We start from the raw sequence: 21,537 nt of genomic DNA on the forward strand, positions 1-21,537 counted from the left end.
AACTAAGGAAACATAACTCCCATACTTCAACCGTTTTGAATTTGGTTCCTTTTCGCACACTAAAATATGGCAATAGCAACGAACTAACAAATCACATACACTTAAATTTACTATGGCAATAGCAACGAAACACTAAAACCAAAATTTACGAAACAAAGCCGTTGACATTAATTGTCACTTCTATATTTACACGAAATTGTGTACCGACTACCGAACACATGCATAAAGTATGCACGTATGGTCCCATTTTGTAGACTCGTGGACACATTTTTTGACACAGTTACTCTTCCTTAGTTTTTATTATTCGTAGCTATTTGCATTTAAATGTAAGTAACAAAAATATGATGATCGTGTTGTATATTTCAGCAGGGGGTCGGCGACAGAGCGGGGTTTCGCGCCCGCGCCGCCGCTGTTCGGTGCGCCGCTGCCGCCTAACCCCAACCCCTTCTCCGCCGAGTCCCTCTTCCAAACTAGTGAGTTATACTGTTACTTATATCGTCATTGTTTTATTTAGAAACGAACACGCTGCATAAACTAGTAGATTTAATTCAGACTTTCCTTCTAGCCTACTACTTTTTTCTTAGGGCAAAAATACTTGAAAGGCTTGAAACTTAATTAAACAAGAAACGCATGGTGTCTAAATATAATAAAAGGAGTACTGTTGTGTTAAATTAAGTAAATTAAATTTATTTTATAAAGGCGGAGAAAGTCAAAACCCAACTATCATCTGCAGCTCAAATTCTAGCGCAACCCCTACGGCTGTACTTATTTTGCGACTATATTCTTATGTTGCGAGTGTCCATGGGCGACGGTAGTTGCTGTCCATCAGGTGACCCGTTTGCTGGTTTGCCCCCTTATTTTATTAAAAAACTCCGGCAAAGATTGTTTTGCCATTTCTAGTATAAATATTAAGTAGATAAAAACCTATTGTCAGGCCTAACGGTTGAGCCGTTTTGGAGGAGTTCCGAGCTCGCGCACAAACACGTGTGACACGAGAATTTTGTATATTAGAAAAACTATCCAACGGAACCTCTAGTGAATAATAAAATGTATGCACTTCCAGGTCCGGGCGCAGATCTGCTCCGTCGCGAGTTGGACAGCCGGTTCCTGGCGGCGGCGGGGGCGGTCGGCGTGCGCACCGAGCTGCACCACCACCAGCACCAGCACACCCACGTGCACCAACACCCGCCGCCCCACGCTCCCCACGCCCCCCATGCTCCCCACGCGCCCCACGCCCCCCATGCGCCGCACGCTCCCCACGCGCCCCACGCGCCGCCCGCGCCGCATCATCCCCATCAGCTGCTAGTACCGCATTCACCACTGGTTAGTGTTCGTTTTTTTTTTATTTGAATGGAAAACTTATAGCCATAACTCACCGGGAACCGCCATCACGACGCAGCCGTGACGTTACTTTGTCACATCTACGTCGCCGCGAAGCTGTGTTCTAAAACTTAACTTTAAGAAAAACAGCGCTTTGCGGCGATGTAGAGACGCCAGACGTTGCTTGGACGCTGCCATGGTATGGTCACTGGCTACGTCGCGATGGCGTCCCGGTGAGGTTTGCCCTTACAGTTCATTAAAAAAGAATAGCGTGTGTGTGACAACAACTGAAATGATTTACGGTTTTGGAAGGAAAGTGACCATTTTACCAAATGTTTGTCTAGCCGGGGACCACCCGGTTGGTTTACCTTAACTAAGGGGTTTTTTTTCAGTTCAAGGACGTGGGCAAGATGTCGTCACTATACAGATCGGGGCTCGGACTCGGGTACCCGTACTCGTCGAGCCTGCTGCACTCCACCGCGCCATATGTACCGCCATCGCCGATCACCACATATGCACCTAAGGTACTTATTGTACTATCAGAAAAGTTGATTCATAGGCAGATGGCGGACCTACGTGATTTGGTCGAGTCATGTCGAACCCATCCGACAGATCACAATTCACAGCTAAAGTGCTACAAGGCTTTAAATGAACGCGGACGGGACGCTGCTGGTAAAGGAGAACTGCCAAAAATGGCGTTTTTGTATGATGGCAGCGTTAGTTCCTTTTTTGCGCCACGTTCATTTAAAGCCTTGTCGAACTCTAACATTGAATTGACATAATCCAACCGATTGACATGTGTCCGTTAACTGCCTATGAATTAATTTCTTCCATGGTATATACTACAATATATCAAAATATGAGGTAATATTTTGGTAGAATGTAAATAATTGTAGTATACTCTGTTTAAATTCATTTGGAATATAAATACAAATAATTTTAGACACGTTTATAATAAGTAATGAGTAAGTCAGCAAAATCGGTTCAGTGGGGAAGTGACATGAAAAGGAACAAAATTTGGTAGTGACTAATAAAGTTATAAAAGTAAATAACTACTATAACATAATAATAATAATAATAATAGATCAATCTTCTATTCTAATGTACTATGACAGAAGTTAATTCCTAGGCAGAAGGGGGACCTACGTCGTTTGGTCGCGTTACGTCAAACCCAGCCGACAGATCACAATCATTGAATTGACATGATGCGGCCAAATGACGTTGGTCTGTCAACTGCCTAGGAATAAATTTCCTCAATGGTACATATTTAGTATACTTACTGTAAAATAAATCTGACGTTAACTTCTTGTAACCCTAGTAAGTAGTATACTTAGCATAACTCCTTTTATCTTTTGCTAATCATATCTTAATTTGCCTAGCACTTTCTAAGTCCTATAGATACTAGAGATTAATCAAACTTCTCTATGGGTTCACAATATATTACATGGTTCATTTGTATAGTTGTTATGATCTTCCGTAGCATCATTCCGTAGCTTACTGCTTTGTTATTATTTGCTCCGTCATTATTAACCTTGCATCGCATCATTTTAACAGCCAATAGTGTCAGCCGCAAGCGACTCCGCCACTAAACCTCAAGCACGCCCCGCCGTCATGGTAGGTCTCCCGAGCACTTCATTACTCGCATGCCTATTATTATTCTTTCTTTACATCGCAAGTGATGCTCATCGAACGTCGTCAACTAACACCGACGCCCGTTTCTCGCAGAAAACTGGAAAATGGAACGCGATGCACGTGCGGATCGCGTGGGAGATCTACAACCACCAGCAGAAGGAGAAGGCGGGCAGCGGCGTCGCCGTCAGCACCGCCGACAAGGACAAGCTGCGGGCCTTCCCCGCGCCCGCGCCGCCGCCGCACGCCTACCGCTCGCCCTACGACCTGCCGCCCGCCTACCTGGCGCACCACCCGCCCCTAGGTATCGCCCGATACCCCCCGAGACCGCCTCTCGCCTCCGCGCCCCTGGTCGCGCCCACTGACCGTCATTTGGGCGTTTCAGGGGTCTCGCCGTTCGCCCGATACGGCGCCGGCGCCTTCGGCGGTGCGCCCTCGCCATTCGGTCTGTCCCCGTACGGGCGCGACCTCGCGCTGTCGTCGTCCCTGCACGGCGTGCACCACGCGCCGCCGCTCGGACTGCACGACGCGTGGCGCGCGCGACCGCCCGCGCCCGCCCCCGCCGCCGACGTCCGCCGCGACCACGAAGAGCGCGAGCGCGCCCGCCGCGAGAGGGAGGAGCGCGAGCGCCGGGAGCGGGACGAGCGCGAGCGGCGGAAGGCGCGCGAGCGCGACCTCGAGCGTGTCCGCCAGCGCTCCCCCCTGCGGAACGGCGCGCCCGACCCGCCGAAGGAGGAAAGGAAGGAGCCGCCCCGAGCGCCGCCCTCGCTGGCCGCCTACCCGCCGCCGCACTGGGACCCCTACCGCACCTTCGACCCTCTGCAGCACATGCGATTCGCGCCGCTCGTGGAGGCCGCCATCCGCGCAGAGGAGGACCGCGCCAAGATGTTCAGCGCGTACGCGCACCACCAGCAGCTGAAGGCCGGGCCGCTGCTGCACCGCGGGCTGGCGCCGCTCCCGCTGCCGCACGCGCCGCTCGCCCCGCCGCTGGCGCCGCCCCTCGCGCCCCTGGCGCCGCTCGACCTGCTCAAGAAGGAGGAGCCGCGATGATAGCGACCGCCGCGACCGTCCGCTCCCCGAATGTAAATACGTAGCGTAAACGACGTCGCCGAGTGACACTACGACTCAAACTGTGTATCGTTTCGTATTATCGGTTTAGAAAATTATTTATTGTAACGTCGCTTGCGAGACGGCGGCCGCCGGCGGGCCGCGCGCCGGAGTGTGAGGTCGCCGACGTCGCGGCGTCACTGTGCAATATGGCGCGCGGCCTGGGGGCGGCCGGCGCCGTCCCCCTGTACACTACTGCTTGTTTATTTACATAAAATATCTATCGAGTTGTTATTGTGACCATTATTAGTTAATTATACATTAATTGCTGATCGTGTGAGGGATAGGATTATCGGAATCGCTATCGATATAATTATACATATTTATATATACTTATAAATAAAATGTAAATATTAGTTTGTAAATTAGTGTTAAAATATAGAATCGGTTTATTTAACGTCGAAAGAAAAAACCCATATAAATTATTATTGCATCGGGAGTTTGATTTATACTTCCGTTAAAAATCTCATAATGGTTTTTCGATTGTACCAGTGATTAATTATTTATTTATTTATGTCGCCCTATCTTCCATGATGTCTTAGTCGAAAGTTTCCGTTGTGAGTAGAGCAGTTGACATTTCTTATAAATGCATTTAAAATATGTGATATTATTGTATTGTGAAAAATATTTTGTCTGACTTTAAAGTAGTGTATTGCAGTTAGAGAATGTATTGTCTATCCGAGTTAATAGCAGAGTTGTTTCATTACTGTAATGATTTCAAATTTATTTATAACTGACATGAAGAAGCTTTCAGAAGGTTTGAAATGGTGTCGGTTTTGTGAGCTCATTTTGTGCCATTGCCGTACTAAGCAGACAGTAAGTCAGACAAAAGCTACGATTCTGTTCATGGCACACAGAGCGATTGTGTTCTCAAAATATATAAAAGGTGAATTCGGAAATGTATTATAGTTTATATAAAAATCATTCTGTATACTAAAAGTAAATGAAAGCTTGGTGCGATTCAGAAAATACCATTAAAACTTTTGATTTTTATACCAAACTGAGTTTTTACTTTTTTTCGTTTCTGTACCCAAAGGCTAGGACTTAGGACCCTATTGCTGAGACTTCAATGTCTGTCCGTCTGTCTCGAGGCTGTACCTCAAAAACCTCTAGCTAGAGTCTAGATTTCTGTCACAGATTGTGTACCTCTGTTGCTGCTATAACAACAAATACTAAAAATTAGAATAATATTTAAGGTGGGCGCCATTTTAATTTTATTTTGTTACATACCAATTACCATACAACAAACACAATTTTTTTCCAACCTTCGCTCTATAACGGTATGGAACCCTTCGTGCGCGAGTCCAACTCGCACTTGGCCGGTTTTTTTTTGACTTCCTGAGTTAAAAGGTAAGTAACCTGAGCTAGTCCAAATTTTGGAATAATTTATGTTGACTGCCTTATGAATAATGAAATATAATATTTACGAGCTTTTGCCCGCGGCTTCGCTCGCGTTAAGAACTATTATTGTATGCAAACTTTCATCCCCTATTTGAACCCCTTGGGGTTGGAATTTATCAAAATCCTTTCTTAGCGGATGCCTACGTTATAACATCTACCTGCATGCCAAATTTCAGCCCGATCCGTCCAGTGGTTTGGGCTGTGCGTTGATAGATCACTATATTTTTGTGGAGCTTAAAAAATTTTTTCATAAGAGGCATTTGCTCATAATTGCCACGCAGAGCACGCGGATTGGCAATCTGACAGGGGGCCAATGAATCAAACCATCAATGCTGCAGCCCATTGATGACCATGGATTTCTTCACTGACCCTATCGTTGATGGTTTTACCGCCATCCTTCGGTTGACTAACTGTGCTAATTATTGTGAGACAGAACTACCATCAGGCGGGCGGTGGGGTCGTTACATACGCCTTAAGGCTGGGAAATCGGGGTGTAGGTCGACCTCCAACTAGGTGGGACGACGATCTCCGCTTAGTTGCAGGCCCATGTTGGATGCGAGTAGCAGGAGATCGGTCATCTTGGCGTTAATTGAGAGAGGCCTATGTCCAGCAGTGGACGACTATAGGCTGATATGATGATGATATGATTAAAAAATTTTAATTTATAAGTTTCTTCTCACATAACTTACTGTATGATTTGACTTGTTCATCAAGTGTATTTTATTCCACTCATTACGCAGAAAATAAAATTGCAAATTATAAAATAACACCATTTATTTTCCTATAATCTAATAATAAATTATTTTAAAGAATTCACTAAATACCACTGCAAATATATTTATAAGATTTTTAAAGGAAGAACAAAATATTATAGTACACCTAAAACTTGCGCTCTAAAGTTTCAAACTAGTTTTCAATTTAATTCTATTCATAAATAGACATTTGGACACATTTTATTAAGGGAATAGAAACTAAAGTTTGATGCTGCTATACTATTGAGTGGTTTAATAATGAGAAAAATAATTTACAAAACATTTGTCATTGATTCTTCTATTTTATTTACATTTACTTTCTGTACCAGACTTGAACGGTCTTCATTCTTTTGACTTTCTTTTGCAATTGTAACACTCCGTACATAAGCGCTTCAGCAGTAGGCGGGCATCCTGGTACGTAGATGTCTACTGGTACAATTCGATCGCAACCCCTGGAAGGTAAGCAATTAATATTAATTAGTTTTCCAAGAATCAATATTGCAATGCTTGATTATGAGCAAGATCTGGAATTTTATGGGGACAATCATTCGTTAGTAGGTTCAAGGAAAATTCAAAATTAATTTATTATTAACAGACTGTAGTCTGTAGCTTAAAAGAACAGCTTGGTTCATTTGACACAATCAACAGTATTTCCTTAAATGATTAGTGTACTGTGGTATATCAGAAGACACAGGCTCATTTTGTCTAAAATCCTTATACTTTACATGAGCGTAGTGAGGTACGAGAAGGGGGGGCAAGAGCGATTGGTCGCTAATGCTCACGAGTTTCATACCGAAACATGGAGCGTAGAGAGTTGCAGGGTCACAAATTCGAAGTCTAGGATTTTTTTTAATCTGCCTGCCTAATCCTGGCTACACCTATGATACTTTACCAACCACTTATTAAAAAAGTTTATAACCTGACAACAGAATATGAATAGTGGTAGTATCCACCACCATTAGCACAGCTGCCCATGGAAATAACCCATCTTGGTTCCGGCATCTGATCATAAACTTTTCTCAATGCCGGTGCCATTTTATTGGTGAGGGTACCAGCCACAATCATGACGTCTGCCTGACGAGGTGATGCACGAAATACTACACCATATCTGAAAGGTTATAACATAATAACATATTATTACAATTAGTAGTAAGTAAAAAATCATATCAAAGATATATCAAGAACACTTTCAAGAGGTTTAGTATGAAAACTTTAGGATTTTAAAATGTACAATTAGTGCACGATTTCATTTTCTTGAAATTACAAAACATTTAGTGCCAAATAAAAGGTGATATAAATACCTGTCCATGTCGTAACGGGGAGCTGCGATGTGCATCATCTCCACGGCGCAGCAAGCCAATCCGAAAGTCATGGGCCAAATTGAACCTTTTCTTCCCCAGTTGAGTAAATCATCCAACCTGGCCACTGCATACTCGGCCATATTACTCGCATCTTGGAACGGGGAGTATGGACGTCTTTCCTTGGGGTTAGGAGCAGGCAAATGTGTTTCACGTATCTGATTCACAGCCGGGGCAAAAGCTCCTTTCTTCAAAACAGACAGAATTGAAGAAGGGGTGGCAGCACCCAAGGCTTTGATGGCTTGCATTTTGCTGGAACAAAACACGCAATTAAATTTTTCATGTCACTCACACGTATTTATACTCACTATAGCAATATAAAACGTATACCTAGGAGAGTGTTCTCATATGCTATTTATGAAACAATTGATCTTATATACTACAAATAAATTAATTTACGTAACATGCGTACGGACACTTTGAGAGTCAATATTTATGTCATTTGTCAAAGTGTTACTGTGACAGATATGTCATAATTATGTGTGTACACTGCATTGACTTTTTTATGTGGACTCGGCATAATGGTCTCTACCAAATCAAAATACTGTGGCCGGTCCGCTATTTTATGTTCCGGTTCTCCGAGGTACATAAACTGTCAAAGTGTCGTATTATAGGGATGTCGAAATTGAAAGAAAATATCGATATATCGATACATCGATATTTGAAAAAATATCAACATCGGTCTCGATATATCGCGAAAAAAATGGGCACTTAAAATGTTCACAAAATACTCAGTTGTATACATACTTTAATGATAATAATAATTGCTGGTAAAATAAAATAAACTGTAAACACTTCGTGCGCGAGTACAACTAGTATTTGTCCGATTTTTTGGTAATTTTTGCCCGATATCAATAATGGCAACTTAAATAATAATTAATAAACTTAAAATAAATTAAATAGTTTTATTAAAATTAAGGAGGCTCCTATATAAAAAAAAAACCATATTTGCCTATTTTGTCTCTATGTACTATAAAACATAGAGACAAAATAGGCAAAAATGATATTTTTTTATATAATATAAAAAAAAACATTTTTGATATCAATATAATATAACAGGACGCTCACTTATAACATGTTAGTTTATCGATGTCCTCGACAAATATCAACCGAGTGTCCCATCACTATAGACCGCCATGTTTAGTTCTTGGCAATATGGCGCCGGCCCATAGATTTAATATATCCTGTCGTAAAGACCACCTGACAACCCGAAAAAGGTGACGATTGAAAAGTAGATACACATTTTTTTTGGAATGATTTTTCAATCGTCGGATATGTTATGACATGAGGTTCTTATAGGGGTAAATAATATACACATAACACATTATAAAGTTACTTATTTATTACTCAGGTAAAATCTATCTGGTAAATCAGTCCTTACATTGAAAGTAAACGTTGAAAGTAAACAACACACATAGTATATTATATTTTATTCTTAAATTAAATACATATCATAAAATATCATAATATTTTTTATTATAATTATTTTTAACCGACTTCCAAACAGGAGGAGTCTAGACGTTCGGCTGTGGATATATTTTTTATGTATGTTTAACGATTACTCCGCCGTTTATGAACCGATTTTCAAATTTTTTCTTTTGTTGTACATTGTATTGTTCCGAGTAGGTATCATGTTCACAAAAGTAGTGGTCTGGTGATGGAAACCATGAGAAATCGAGGTGACTCCTTGATATTTAAATGGGAACATATTATGGTCCCAGAAAACGTTCAAAATCTTTCGATTAATAAATTTAAAAAAGTAGTCAAAGAACGTTTTGTGCCAAAGCCTATTATAAGGTCAATGATTTCATAAACGATGTCACATCTTGGGAATGCTGAATTACTGCTTGCAAGGCTACTTCTACATGACTTACAATTATTATGTAACTAAAAATTATACAATGTAAACACAGATAGCTGTGTTTACATTTTATAATTTTTAGTTACAGCATTGTAAATTTTATTTTAAAAGATAATTTTTTTTTTCTTACTTTTTTTGGTAAAAAGTAGGCCCCGTGCAAGTTTCTTACGCCGGTTCTTCTCGTCGGCTTAGTTCCCGAACTAGTAAGTTTCCCGAAAAGATTGAGTACAGAATAAGGATTATTTAATACTTTTTAGTTTATTTAACTATAATCTTAAATGAACTAAAAAGCAATAATTGCTTATAATTGCTTATTTTTAATAATTGCTTCAGTAACAAGTGCAACAGTATGTCAAACTTACTGGCACAAATAAAGTTGGGATAGCTCCTTTAACCAAAATAGTATTTATTCTACTTTTTCTTTAAAAATTTCAATGAAATGTTTGCTACATATTGTTGAATTTTTCTTGGGATTCCAACCAACACGCCCAATTAATTTCAGCCATTTTCCTCTTATTAGAGGGAGGGAAGGAGGGAATCTGTAAAACAAATGATTATGATATATAAATATAAACCTTCCTCTAGTTTTAGAGTCACTCTATATTATAGTAGTTATATTATATTAGCTATATTATAATATACTATTAGTTAAAATAAGATAATATGTCCTTTTTAGTCCGGCCGCACATTATCCGAATTTGTGATTACTAAAATTCGGACGCCCCGCCCCACTCATACATTTTGACACGTCAGAAATTCTTTTAGTATGATGGGTCTACAAGAAAATGTATGAACAGAGTGCGTTCCGCCAGGCGTCTGAATTTTTCTGATCAGAAATTTCGGATAATGTGCGACCGGGCTTAAGGTGATAAATATAAAGGGTAAATGATTTTTAATTTTAGTTTTATATTATTGTAAAATATCGATAAGCATATCGATAAATTTGATTCAAGCACTAGCGTATATGTAAAAAAATTTGATGAAAAATTTTTCTTATGAAAGTAAAAGGGAGGATTCATAATATTTTATTTGAAATAGAGAACCAAAGACAGAATAGAGCGAAAATAAACACATCGTAGCAATTAGGACATGAAGATAATTACCTGTGAAATGTATATTTTTCAGGATTATTCTTATGATTTACACTGCAAACAATTACAGCACAAGTCAACATTTTTAAATATAATAATATTTATTAAAAATAACAAACAAATTGAACAATATATTGGAAATACCGAAAGGGCATAAAAACGACTGACGACTTTTGACGACCTGTCAAATAAAAGTGGTTACAATTTTCATTTGACTGTCTCTCTCTTTTTATCTTGTTATAATTCCATAAAGGATTTTCTTCTCTCTCGCACTCTTTGTTGGTTTTTAGCATTATAGGTTTATGCGCCGGCCACACTTTTTTTGTAGTTATGTCGCCTCCATCTGTTTCCTTAATCATTGGTACACTGACATTTTGTTTTTTTTTATACTTAAAGCAAAAAACGAAACGAATACGACTGTCTTTTATTGTGCGCTTTATTAATAGAGCAGAGTCGAAGCGCAGCGAAGCGAATTCCCAAAAACTAAACTCAGAAAATACAACCTTAACTCCAGACATTACGCGAGAGAGCCATGCTTCGGCACGAATGGGCCGGCTCGACCGGAGAAATACCACGTTCTCACAGAAAACCGGCGTGAAACAGCGCTTGCGCTGTGTTTCGCCGAGTGAGTGAGTTTACCGGAGGCCCAATCCCCTACCCTATTCCCTTTCCTACCCTCCCCTATTCCCTTCCCTTCCCATCCCTACCCTCCCCTATTACCCTATTCCCTCTTCAAAGGCCAGCAACGCACCTGCAGCTCTTCTGATGCTGCGAGTGTCCATGGGCGACGGAAGTTGCTTTCCATCAGGTAACCCGTTCGCTCGTTTGCCCCCTTATTTCATAAAAAAAAAAATACTTTTGCGAGACCAATCAGCGTTAGTCGGGCGCATGCGTGTGTGAGATATTATCCGTTCTTGAATGGCGATTATTTCATTAAGAGAAAAATGCAGAAAGTATGTATACAATTATAATAATATAGGTATGCAAGTATTTATCAATATACAAAACGTATATCTGTAGCTCTATTATTGTTTTAGAAACGCCAATGGTTCAACCCGTTATTTGAATTCGATGATAATGAACCAACAAAGAAAACTAATAAACCGGCCAATAAACCCCATAATCCTGGTATGGAGACGGTATGATAATTATTAATATTAGTTAGTTATAATATGTATTACTTGTGTACCCACCTGATTCAGATGTATTAGTTCTGCCTTCCTGCCCTCATTTTGCAGAATCCCATCCCATGCAGCAAAGAATCCAAAATTATAATAAACATAAGTGACAAAAACTGGATGAAAAATTTTGACCCAATTAAAGTTGAAGACTTGGCTGTTCATAATAAAAAAGTTCAGGAAGTAGAGGAATGGTTGAAATCGAATTATCAGGGTAGCAATAGCAGTATGCTGCTTTTGTCTGGGCCTGTAGGTGCTGGTAAAACAGCTACAATACATACATTGGCTACAAAATATAACATTAAAGTCACAGAATGGGTAACTCCACTTGACATCGAATATCCATCGGACTATGGTAAGTCCATTACTATTGTGCCTTTCATCTTGACACTTGCTAATTTTTCTACTAACACTGTCCTAGAGAAATTTCTTGCTTCTTTGGCTTTATAAAGTGACATGCTGTTGCCCGCGACTTCATCCGCATGGACTTCAGTTTATAGCTCCCGATGTCAACAAAATTGGTGTCAAAAGTTTTTATAAAAAAAAACCCTGGTACCCCTTAAATCAAAACAGCTGTGCAGTGTGCACATAATATTTCAATTTTTTAAGCCGAATTTTTAAGCTTATTTAGCCCCGCAATTTAGTGATGGGACTCGAATCACATTTGATTCGAATGATTCGAATCATGACATTTATATCTCGATTCGAGTCAATTTTTAAATTGGTTCGAACATAATTTGATTTGAATTGTTGAGTTGATTCGAATCCACGAACTGATTCGAATCACGTTAATGCAACGCCCCATGAAAGATTAGTACGAGGATAGCTAGATCTATCTTTAACTGTTATAGATAAGTATGTTATTGAAAACGGCCGTAAGGTGCTAGCTTTCCGCACTCGTTGGCTACATGTGATATATCATGTACTTCCGAGCAGTGAAATAAAAGGGTAGCTTATGTCCTTTCCAAAGGTCTATACTAACTACTATCGAAAATGATTCAGTGGCTTATGCGTGAAAGCTTAGCAGACACAGACAGAATGATAGATGCACAGCTTCATTTTGTTGTAGTTATGTCTTTCTGTATGATTATATATTGATTTAAATCGTGATTTGAATCAAGGATTTAATTTGAATCAAAAATCTATTCGAATTAAAGATCTGATTCGAATCAACAGTCTATTCGAATCAAACTTGGATTCAAATCACGATCCGATTATTTTCGTGGTGATTTGAATGTATTCGAATACTCAATTTTGATTCAAGTCCCATCACTACCACAATTACACAACTTTACCCATAAACTATTTATCATTGATAGGTTTAAGGTTATATCACTGGCTCACTGCATAGATAAAGTACTGATTTATTAAATAACGTAAAAAAGGAAATAACAATCGAAAAAATCGATAATTGAATGTAATATAATACCACCTCTTATAGAAACACTTTTGGGCAAGCGTTAGCGCGATGTAAGAGACATTATGAATTTTTGGAACTAACTTAATTTGAACAAATTTACTCATTTTCACCCCCTTACAACGCTTTTTTTCAGTAAAAAAGTAGCCTATGTTCTTTCCCAGTCTTTAGACTATCTGTATACAAAATTTCATTACAATCGGTTCGGTAGTTTTGGCGTGAAAGCGAGACAGACAGACAGACAGAGATACTTTCGCATTTATAAATTATAATATTAGTATAGATTGTTTTTCATTCTTCTGAATTCTGATTCATTATTATAGATTACTAGATGACCCAGTAAACTTACCTTATACATAATACAAACCTGGATTTATATATTTCAAAACTAAAATTAGCCAAATCAGTTGATTCAGTTTTTAGTTTTAGCAAAACTAATAAAATTTCTCTATTGCCGTGGCCACATTATAGTCTATCGTCACGAAGCTTCATGCTATGAGACGATTTGGACGATACACGCAGATCGTCCAATGGTATCATCTCAAGCACAATGCATGTGCGGCAGGCGGCAGCATATATGTAACATATTGTCTCATTATTATAATAATTATTTTTTTTACTACGACAATAATAATTGAATGGAACATTTAGGGATTCATAATGAATTTGAATGCAGTTTTAAATACCTTTATGTAATTTATTGTTAAATCCATTTAATTTCAGGTGATTATGAATTCAAAGAATCCCAAAGTAAGAAGTTTGTAGAGTTTATTATTAAGTCTGCAAACTTCACATCTCTTTTGGACAATAACAGCTGCAAACTGGTGCTAGTTGAAGATTTTCCAAATGTTTTTATGAGAACACCGACAGAATTTACAGAAGTTTTGCTGTTAGTATCTATAGTTGGTTTTGTTATTTTTCTTAGCCAATTTTTGGTTTTATATAATTTAAAACTATATTTAGAATTTGTAAATGTTTAACACATTTTAATATTTAGGGCTTGTTTTGCCACTTTTTAATAAAGTGCCGAATAGGCTATTCACAGCTTTTTTGACAGATTCTTCATACTTCATCTGTCAAGTTAAGTGGTGGATAGGCTATTCGGCACCTATCAGGATGTGGTGAAACAGGCCCTTAGAGTACTTCAGCAATTGTATACAGTACTAAAGTATGACTTTTTCTTTTTTTTCAAGGCAATACAGGCAAAGAGCTCTATCACCAATAATATTTATTTGTTCAGAAACACACACAGAAAATAAAAATACTGCCATAAGTTTGTTTACACCAACTTTAAAAGAGCAGTTTAATATACATCACATATCGTAAGTACTGAGTACATGATTTCTCCAACAACATTGTAATATCCAAATTGTGGTTTGTCACACAATGTATAGGTCCCGATATTTCATACAAATTTCAACATTCAGTAGACTCATGTAGAACAGTATTTGTAACAATTATTGACATTCATACAATATAATCTGTTTCAGGTTTAACAGTGTATCTGCCACTGGTTTAAAATCTGCTTTAAAAAGGGCAGCAGAGGTGATAAGTAAAAAATATTCTTCTTCATACAATACTCCTACAACTGAGCTAATAGATTCAGTTGTCAACTCCTCAGGGGGTGACATACGTTCAGCCATTTTAAATTTACATTTTGCTTGCTTGAAGGGTAAGTAATAAACGAACATGTCATAGCATAGTCCAAGGCGTGATGGACCTACAGTCATGGGCATACCCAGGTTCTGGGACAGGGGGGGGCAAATTACGCAGATTCTGTGCCAGTGGGGGGGCAAATCAGATTTTTTTAAGCTAGGTGCTTATAAAGAATAAAAAATTAATAATTTTTAGTTATAAAAATATTGAATTGCAAACAAATGACAAAAATTCGTTTTATTATTTTTAATTTTTATACATGAAAGTACTAGATAATATACTTACTTAGTAGGGACGTCAACATGATCTAGGGGGAGGCAGCTGCCCCCCCCCTCGGTACGCCCATGCCTACAGTAGAAGTAGAGAAAATGAAATCTTGGTATGCGACAAAATTATGTAAATGAGACAAACAAAGGACTGGCCCATAGGCAACCCTAATTATTGTAATAAAAAAAAACATGTCATAGCACAAAAAACAATTTAAATGTCCTTTATAAATTGTTCTGAGAAGCCATTTTATGTTCCAAATTACTTCTTCTAGGCTCAAGTTGCAGTTTAGAGACCAGTTTTGTAGAGAAAGAAACAAAAACTAAAAGCACCAAAAGAAAGAAGAATGTGTCAAGTAAATTTATGTCTTTGGGAAAGGATCAGACTGTTAGTATTTTACATGGTGTAGGAAGAGTGTTGAATCCAAAAGGTAAGAAACAAAACTTTGAAAAAGTTTCATCTTATATCCATACTATCTATACTAATATTATAAAGAGGTAAACTTTGTTTGTTTGTTTGTATGTTTGTATGTTTGTTTGTTTGTTTAATTGTAATGAATAGGCTCAAAAACTAACTACTTGACCTATTTTAAAAATTCTTTCACCATTCGAAAGCTACATTATTTACGAGTAACATAGGCTACTTTTTATTTTGGAAAATATAGGGTTCCGTAAGATATTTGGGTTTTTCTGACACAAGGTGAAAAAAATCAACCATACTTATTTTGCGTACGCTGCCTAAACTATAAAAGATAGAACCATACAATGTTCTAAGTAAATGTAGGTCTTATAAATATCTACAAAAATGTCCGCAACACACTATAATTTTTTGTTTGTATGTTTGTTTGTTTAATTGTAATGAATAGGCTCAAAAACTACTGGACCGATTTTAAAAATTCTTTCACCATTCGAAAGCTACATTATTTACGAGTAACATAGGCTACTTTTTATTTTGGAAAATATAGGGTTCCGTAAGATATTTGGGTTTTTTTGACACAAGGTGAAAAAAATCAACCATAAAAGTTACTTATTTTGCGTACGCTGCCTAAACTATAAAAGATAGAACCATACAATGTTCTAAGTAAATATAGGTCTTATAAATATCTACAAAAATGTCCGCGACACACTATACCTATCTATGTCGATTGAGGCACAACAACCATTTTTTCATTTAAAAATCTTGATTTTTTTTGGACTGCATTTAAAAGTATTTATTTTACTCATGCTGATAATACTTATCAAAATAAATTATTTCATCACTAAGTACAGTTTGTGTAGATAATATTTTGTCTTTGAATGATTAAAATTTGACGTTTGGTTTAGAAGTTATGGCGAAATTAAAAATTGCGATTTTCGGTACGCCCGTTTCGAAGTGGGCGCTACCAAGGCGGGGGTGCGCCGCGCAGTACAGCGAAGATTATGACCGGCCCGGCAGCTGGTGAATCTATACTAATATAATATTAGTATAGATTCACCAGCTGCCGGGTATGCGAAAGTATCTCTGTCTGTCGCGCTTTCAAGCCAAAACTACTGAACCGATTGTAATGAAATTTTGTACACATATAGTCTAAGGCCTGAGAAAGGACATAGACATACTTTTTAACTGGAAAAAGGGGTTGTATTATATAATTCGTTCAAATTAAGTTAGTTCCAAAAACTCATAACAGATGGCGCCAAGAGTCGCCTAGATCGCGCTATCGCTTGCTCATATGTATTTCTATAAGAGGTGGTACGATGTTGAGGCGGGTTTTTCGATTCTTTCGATTGTTATACACGTTATTAATTAATAACTCACCTACCAACTTAGATAACAGAAACAACAGCGCCAAAACTACTGAACCGATTGTAATGAAATTTTGTACACAGATAGTCTAAAGTCTGAGAAAGAACATAGGCTACTTTTTTACTGGAAAAGGGGGTTGTAAGGGGGTGTTTATGCGTAAATTTGTTCAAATTAAGTTAGTTCTAAAACTCATAACAGATGGCGCCAAGAGTCGCCTAGATCGCGCTATCGCTTGCTCATATTATATATTTCTATAAGAGGTGGCACCATGTTGGGTTTAAATTTTCGATTCTTTCGATTGTTATACACGTCATCAAATAACTCACCTACCAACATAGATATCAGAAACAACTGTGGACCACGCTCTAGGAGCTCGATGTCAAAAATGCGCACATCTGTGGACCGCGCTCCCGGAGCTCGATTATCACCTTCGTGTTTTATTTTAACCACAGTATATCGTAAACTACATCTTTACCGCTCTAACTTGCACAAAGTGTACTTAATATAACAAAGACGGGCTATAGTCACTTCTAATGACTCTAAAACACACTTACGACGATTGCTAGAAGTTTCAAACTTGACCCTTGTCTTAAATCGCGCGCGTTGTTTTTTGTAAAGCTTGTGGGTTGAAAAAATGTATGGAGAAGTGTGTTTTTCTTATTGATGAATGTTAAATAATGTTTATTATAGTTATAATATGCATCCCCCATAAGGAATTTTAGAACTCTAAAATTCCTTTTTCGCGTCATTTTAACGCATCACGCGTGAACATCCAGAAGTAGCCCCACAGATGCGCTTTTTTTTTCAAAATGGTCGCCACAGCTGAAGGGATAAGCGCCCTTAACATTTGGTATAAAAAAGTTTAATTTAAAAAAATAATATTATGTGCACACTACACGGCTGTTTTGATTAAAGGAGTGAGCACACTGAGACGCGCCATGCCGGGGCCGCAAAATCCGCCTCCATACAATTTGTATGGAAGCGGATGCGCGTATCGCACACTGTGTCGGGGCGCAACGGAAATCCGCTGCGCCCCGACACAGTGTCCGCTTCCATACAAATTGCATGGAGGCGGATTTTTGCGATGAGCCCCGGCACGCTGAGCCCCGGCACGGCTCGTCTCAGTGTGCTCACTCCTTTAATCAAAACAGCCGTGTAGTCAGCTCACTCCTTTAAGGGGTACCAGGGTTTTAAAAAGCTTTTGACACCAATTTTGTTGACACCGCGCGCTATAAACTGAAGTCCACGCGGACGAAGTCGCGGGCAACAGCTAGTTAATTAATAAATTTTATTAATTAACTAGCTGTTGCCCGCGACTTCGTTTACCTTCACACCCTTGAACCGCTGAACCGATTTTGATGAAATTTGGTATGCAGAATTGCAGATACTTGGTGTTCTTCTTCCTTATTATATTTCGAGTTGCCAGCGTCAGTTAACAGTTACTTGGTGTCCAGTAAAAAGGACATTGAATAGTTTTTATTGTAGAATAATGTATCTAATTTTGGCGCAACGGGGTTGCGGGCGCCGTCTTGTAATATATTAAATATCTCCTTAAAATAAAATTTTGTCTAATAATAATAATAATAAATAGCTTTTCTGGACAGTGACATAATTACTAAGCTGTAACCTATTTATCATTTACTAACAATTCTTAATCAGACGCTTAATTTAATCCAACTTTATTTCAGTTACTACATCAGATAATGGCATACAGGTGTTATCACACAGTCCAAGGGATGTAATCGAGCAGTTCTTAACAAACCCAATATCATTTGTGAATTTCCTTGAAGAGAACTATTTGCCGCACTTCTCATGCATGTATGACGCTGATAAGGCCGCATCCGCACTCAGTGACGCAGACTACTTGTTAGCTGAATGGAGAGTAAGTTGTCCATACATTGGCCATGTAGTGCAACAAGGCTCTCATTGAAATGGCTGACAAACCAACAACAATTTCAGGAGCTTTGCTGGACTTTGGTGTGTACCGCTAAAAAGTTCTACACTGTTTTATAGTAGGGGAGGGAAGGTGCTAATTGTGTAGTCACTCGAGCGTCAAGGAGACCTAGTAGGTTTTTTACATTAGGTAAAACTGATAAAAAACTACAGCCATTTTAAAGTTTTGGAAAATAAAATATATTCAGAAAATTGCTTATTTAGGTAAATTATAAATATATTTTAAACAACAAGGACTACATCATTTAGTTTAGTGCAAAATAAAATATATCTGCGAAGCTTAGTTAGGAAAATATGAAGCTTTATTTTTTATATTTTAAAATATTCCTACAGGCTTGCCTAACCTTTGAATCGTCAGTGCTTTATATGGAAGCTTCTTTGGGGTATACTTAACATCCCCTATCTTAATCTGACAGATCCGATGATATTTCAATATTAAAAAAAAAAATTTTAACCCACCACGTGAGAAATCTGATTTCTATACCATGATAACTAGGCACATGTCGGAACCTTAATCTGACACGCTCGAGCTTGTACCGAAATCTTCTCTTCCCCTCCCCAACATTTAATCCCCAAAAATTACAGATGTTGTAATACATTACAGTTGTTTGAAAAGTGCTTTACAAGATTGTTATTACTTTGCATGCAACATACGTATTACCTACCTACCTAAATCTTGTTTTTTTTTTTTGTCAGGAGAAACTGTGTCAGGAATTCGGCTTATATGTCGCTGTTGCTGGTTTAATGTTAGCAAATAAGTCACCGGTGTCAGCTTGGAATCCTGTCAGAGGACCAAAAAACATGAAAATACAATTTCCGTATGTACTTTTTAGCACTCCTTAGTTTGAAAGACTGTATATTCATTTTCTTAATTTAAATATTTCTATTGTTTATTTTTATATAGATACCTCTAAAAAATAAGAATGTATAAATATTTTTTGTTTTAGGTCACAACATGAACTTAAAGTTTTGGACCCAAACCAACTGTACAAAGGAAAAATACTAGCATCAGATTTTGTTACATATTGTAAAATAATAGGAAATAAAGCGAATGAGACAAATGGTGAAGAATTTAATATAATAGAGTAGTTTTTAATAATTGTAAATATTGTTTGTTGAATTAAATTATTTATTTTTCCATTATTTTCTCCATTTTAATTGACTAATAAGGTTGGGTTGCACCAGAGGCGTGGTTAAAGTTATGGTTATAGTTAGGCTAAATTTAACTTTACTATAACTTTGACCGGAGAAATTGACAGATGACAGCTGGCCCAACAAAGTTAATAATGAACGTGGGCGGGGGCGCTGCTGGTAAAGAACTGTCAAAAATAGCATTTTTGTATGATGACAGCGTTAGTTCCTTTTTTCGCCACGTGCATTTAAAACCTCGTCGAGCTCTATGGTTATGGTTAAATATGGCGTCTTGATGGCGTCCATTTTTAATTTTAACCAAAGATTTGACACTTTGCATTGTAGTTAAAGTTACAGTTAAAGTTAGTTGGTGCAACCCAACCTAATTGTCCTTTTTTACTTGAATAATAACAAAATATTGTCTTAAATACCAAGGATATTAAGAGTCCGTATACGAAATTTTGCCGATTTCGCTCATTTAACAGACGTGATTTAACAGTTAAAATACAGTATTTCTATAAGTTTTTCTGCAATGTTGCAATAATGTTGCAGCTAGATTTTTTATTTTTTTTAAGTATCTTTAAATAATCCAACTTAAACCCGCGACAGTTTTGTGATTTTTGCTGTAAAAGGTTTAGTTTAATATCACCTGTTTATGGATTGTATTGACGTCTTAACGGTATGAAAAAATACAATGTACTGTTGAGAAAGTCGTCTATACAATGTTGGAATTACTTTTTACCACTTTCATATAAAAAACCCTTTAAAAACCAGAAAACCTATAACTGCCCGCTAACTTGGCGATCGTCCTTTTTCACCCGGCATATGAAAGACGGGCGTGAGTGTGAAGAGAGCAGTAAAAAAGATAGTACGGGCTCTTAAACACAAAATTAAACACAGTTGACAATTAAAACAATTGGTTTCTTTGAAAATATTTATGACAAAATCTATTACAATGGTCAGTCCAGTTTCACTTTGCTTTCGCAGGATCAATGGATCTGAGGATCAAATAAAATACATTGTACAAGTTTACATTTATTAACAAAATGTCTGGTGAATTACAAATTAATATGAATACAGCACTGCACTCCATCTGTTTATCTATCACTTGTCAGTTGTCACACACTGTCAGTTTCCGTTTAGCAAGCTTATAACGAGAAAGTACTAGTTAATATTTTTAAACTCCACTGTATACTTACCTGTCGCTAGACTCGAAATTAAAGGTAAATTAAATTATACTCACCTATGGGGATTGTGTAGAGGTAAGGTGTACATTGTACATGTTTTGTGTTCAATGTTCGTGAAGTAATTTTTGAGCTTAATTCAACAATTACTTTTATGCCAATTTAAGATTTCATGATAATTATTTTAATGGTTTGGACAAGACAAAGCAACATTTGCTTGATTTCGAATAGTTTTTCAAAATGAAAGTAATACCAATATGTATTATACACAGAGTTTTGTGTAACTGGCAATTATAGCCAGTAATGTTAAATTGCGTAATATCACGTCCAGAAATGAGACTGGAGGAAAAAAGGAAAAATGTATTTTGTTTCTGTGGATTGGTAAACATAATATATTTATGTATGTTTGTTAACATGTCGGTATGTCAAAGAGTATGTATATGGCATGTG

The 21,537-nt window shown here is 37.9% G+C and overlaps 3 protein-coding genes across 5 annotated transcripts in view; 2 read left to right on the plus strand and 1 right to left on the minus strand.

Moving 5' to 3' along the window:
- LOC121733019 (fibrosin-1-like protein) overlaps positions 1-5,056 on the plus strand; it is a 97,482-nt gene extending 92,426 nt beyond the window's left edge. Inside the window, exons 11-15 of the mRNA XM_042123089.1 lie at positions 367-473; positions 1,064-1,323; positions 1,713-1,844; positions 2,875-2,934; positions 3,046-5,056. Of these exons, the coding sequence (XP_041979023.1) occupies positions 367-473; positions 1,064-1,323; positions 1,713-1,844; positions 2,875-2,934; positions 3,046-3,999 (1,513 nt within the window). The 3' untranslated portion in view covers positions 4,000-5,056. The remainder of the gene's footprint in view (positions 1-366; positions 474-1,063; positions 1,324-1,712; positions 1,845-2,874; positions 2,935-3,045) is intronic.
- A 1,378-nt stretch (positions 5,057-6,434) lies between these two features.
- On the minus strand, positions 6,435-8,032 carry LOC121733228 (NADH-quinone oxidoreductase subunit B 2-like). The gene is made up of 4 exons (XM_042123423.1): positions 7,898-8,032; positions 7,511-7,819; positions 7,129-7,317; positions 6,435-6,661 (listed from the first exon to the last, which is right to left on the minus strand). The coding sequence occupies exons 2-4, from the start codon at positions 7,813-7,815 to the stop codon at positions 6,523-6,525; spliced, it is 633 nt and encodes a 210-aa protein (XP_041979357.1). The 5' UTR covers positions 7,816-7,819; positions 7,898-8,032; the 3' UTR covers positions 6,435-6,522.
- Positions 8,033-11,396: 3,364 nt separating this feature from the next.
- On the plus strand, positions 11,397-19,878 carry LOC121733177 (cell cycle checkpoint protein RAD17). Of its 3 annotated transcripts, none has more exons than XM_042123346.1 (10): positions 11,397-11,472; positions 11,557-11,647; positions 11,758-12,052; positions 13,838-14,003; positions 14,308-14,436; positions 14,605-14,786; positions 15,312-15,467; positions 18,508-18,701; positions 19,469-19,590; positions 19,720-19,878. In XM_042123346.1, the coding sequence occupies exons 1-10, from the start codon at positions 11,438-11,440 to the stop codon at positions 19,859-19,861; spliced, it is 1,512 nt and encodes a 503-aa protein (XP_041979280.1). In that variant the 5' UTR covers positions 11,397-11,437; the 3' UTR covers positions 19,862-19,878. The 3 variants fall into 3 exon arrangements, with proteins under 3 accessions (XP_041979280.1, XP_041979281.1, XP_041979282.1); XM_042123347.1 differs by having other exon boundaries at positions 11,409-11,472; positions 11,557-11,658; XM_042123348.1 differs by having other exon boundaries at positions 11,466-11,476; positions 11,557-11,658.
- Positions 19,879-21,537: the final 1,659 nt, after the last annotated feature.

The sequence above is a fragment of the Aricia agestis genome, chromosome 13 (assembly GCF_905147365.1).
Source record: "Aricia agestis chromosome 13, ilAriAges1.1, whole genome shotgun sequence".
NCBI classification, from domain to species: Eukaryota; Metazoa; Arthropoda; class Insecta; order Lepidoptera; family Lycaenidae; genus Aricia; species Aricia agestis.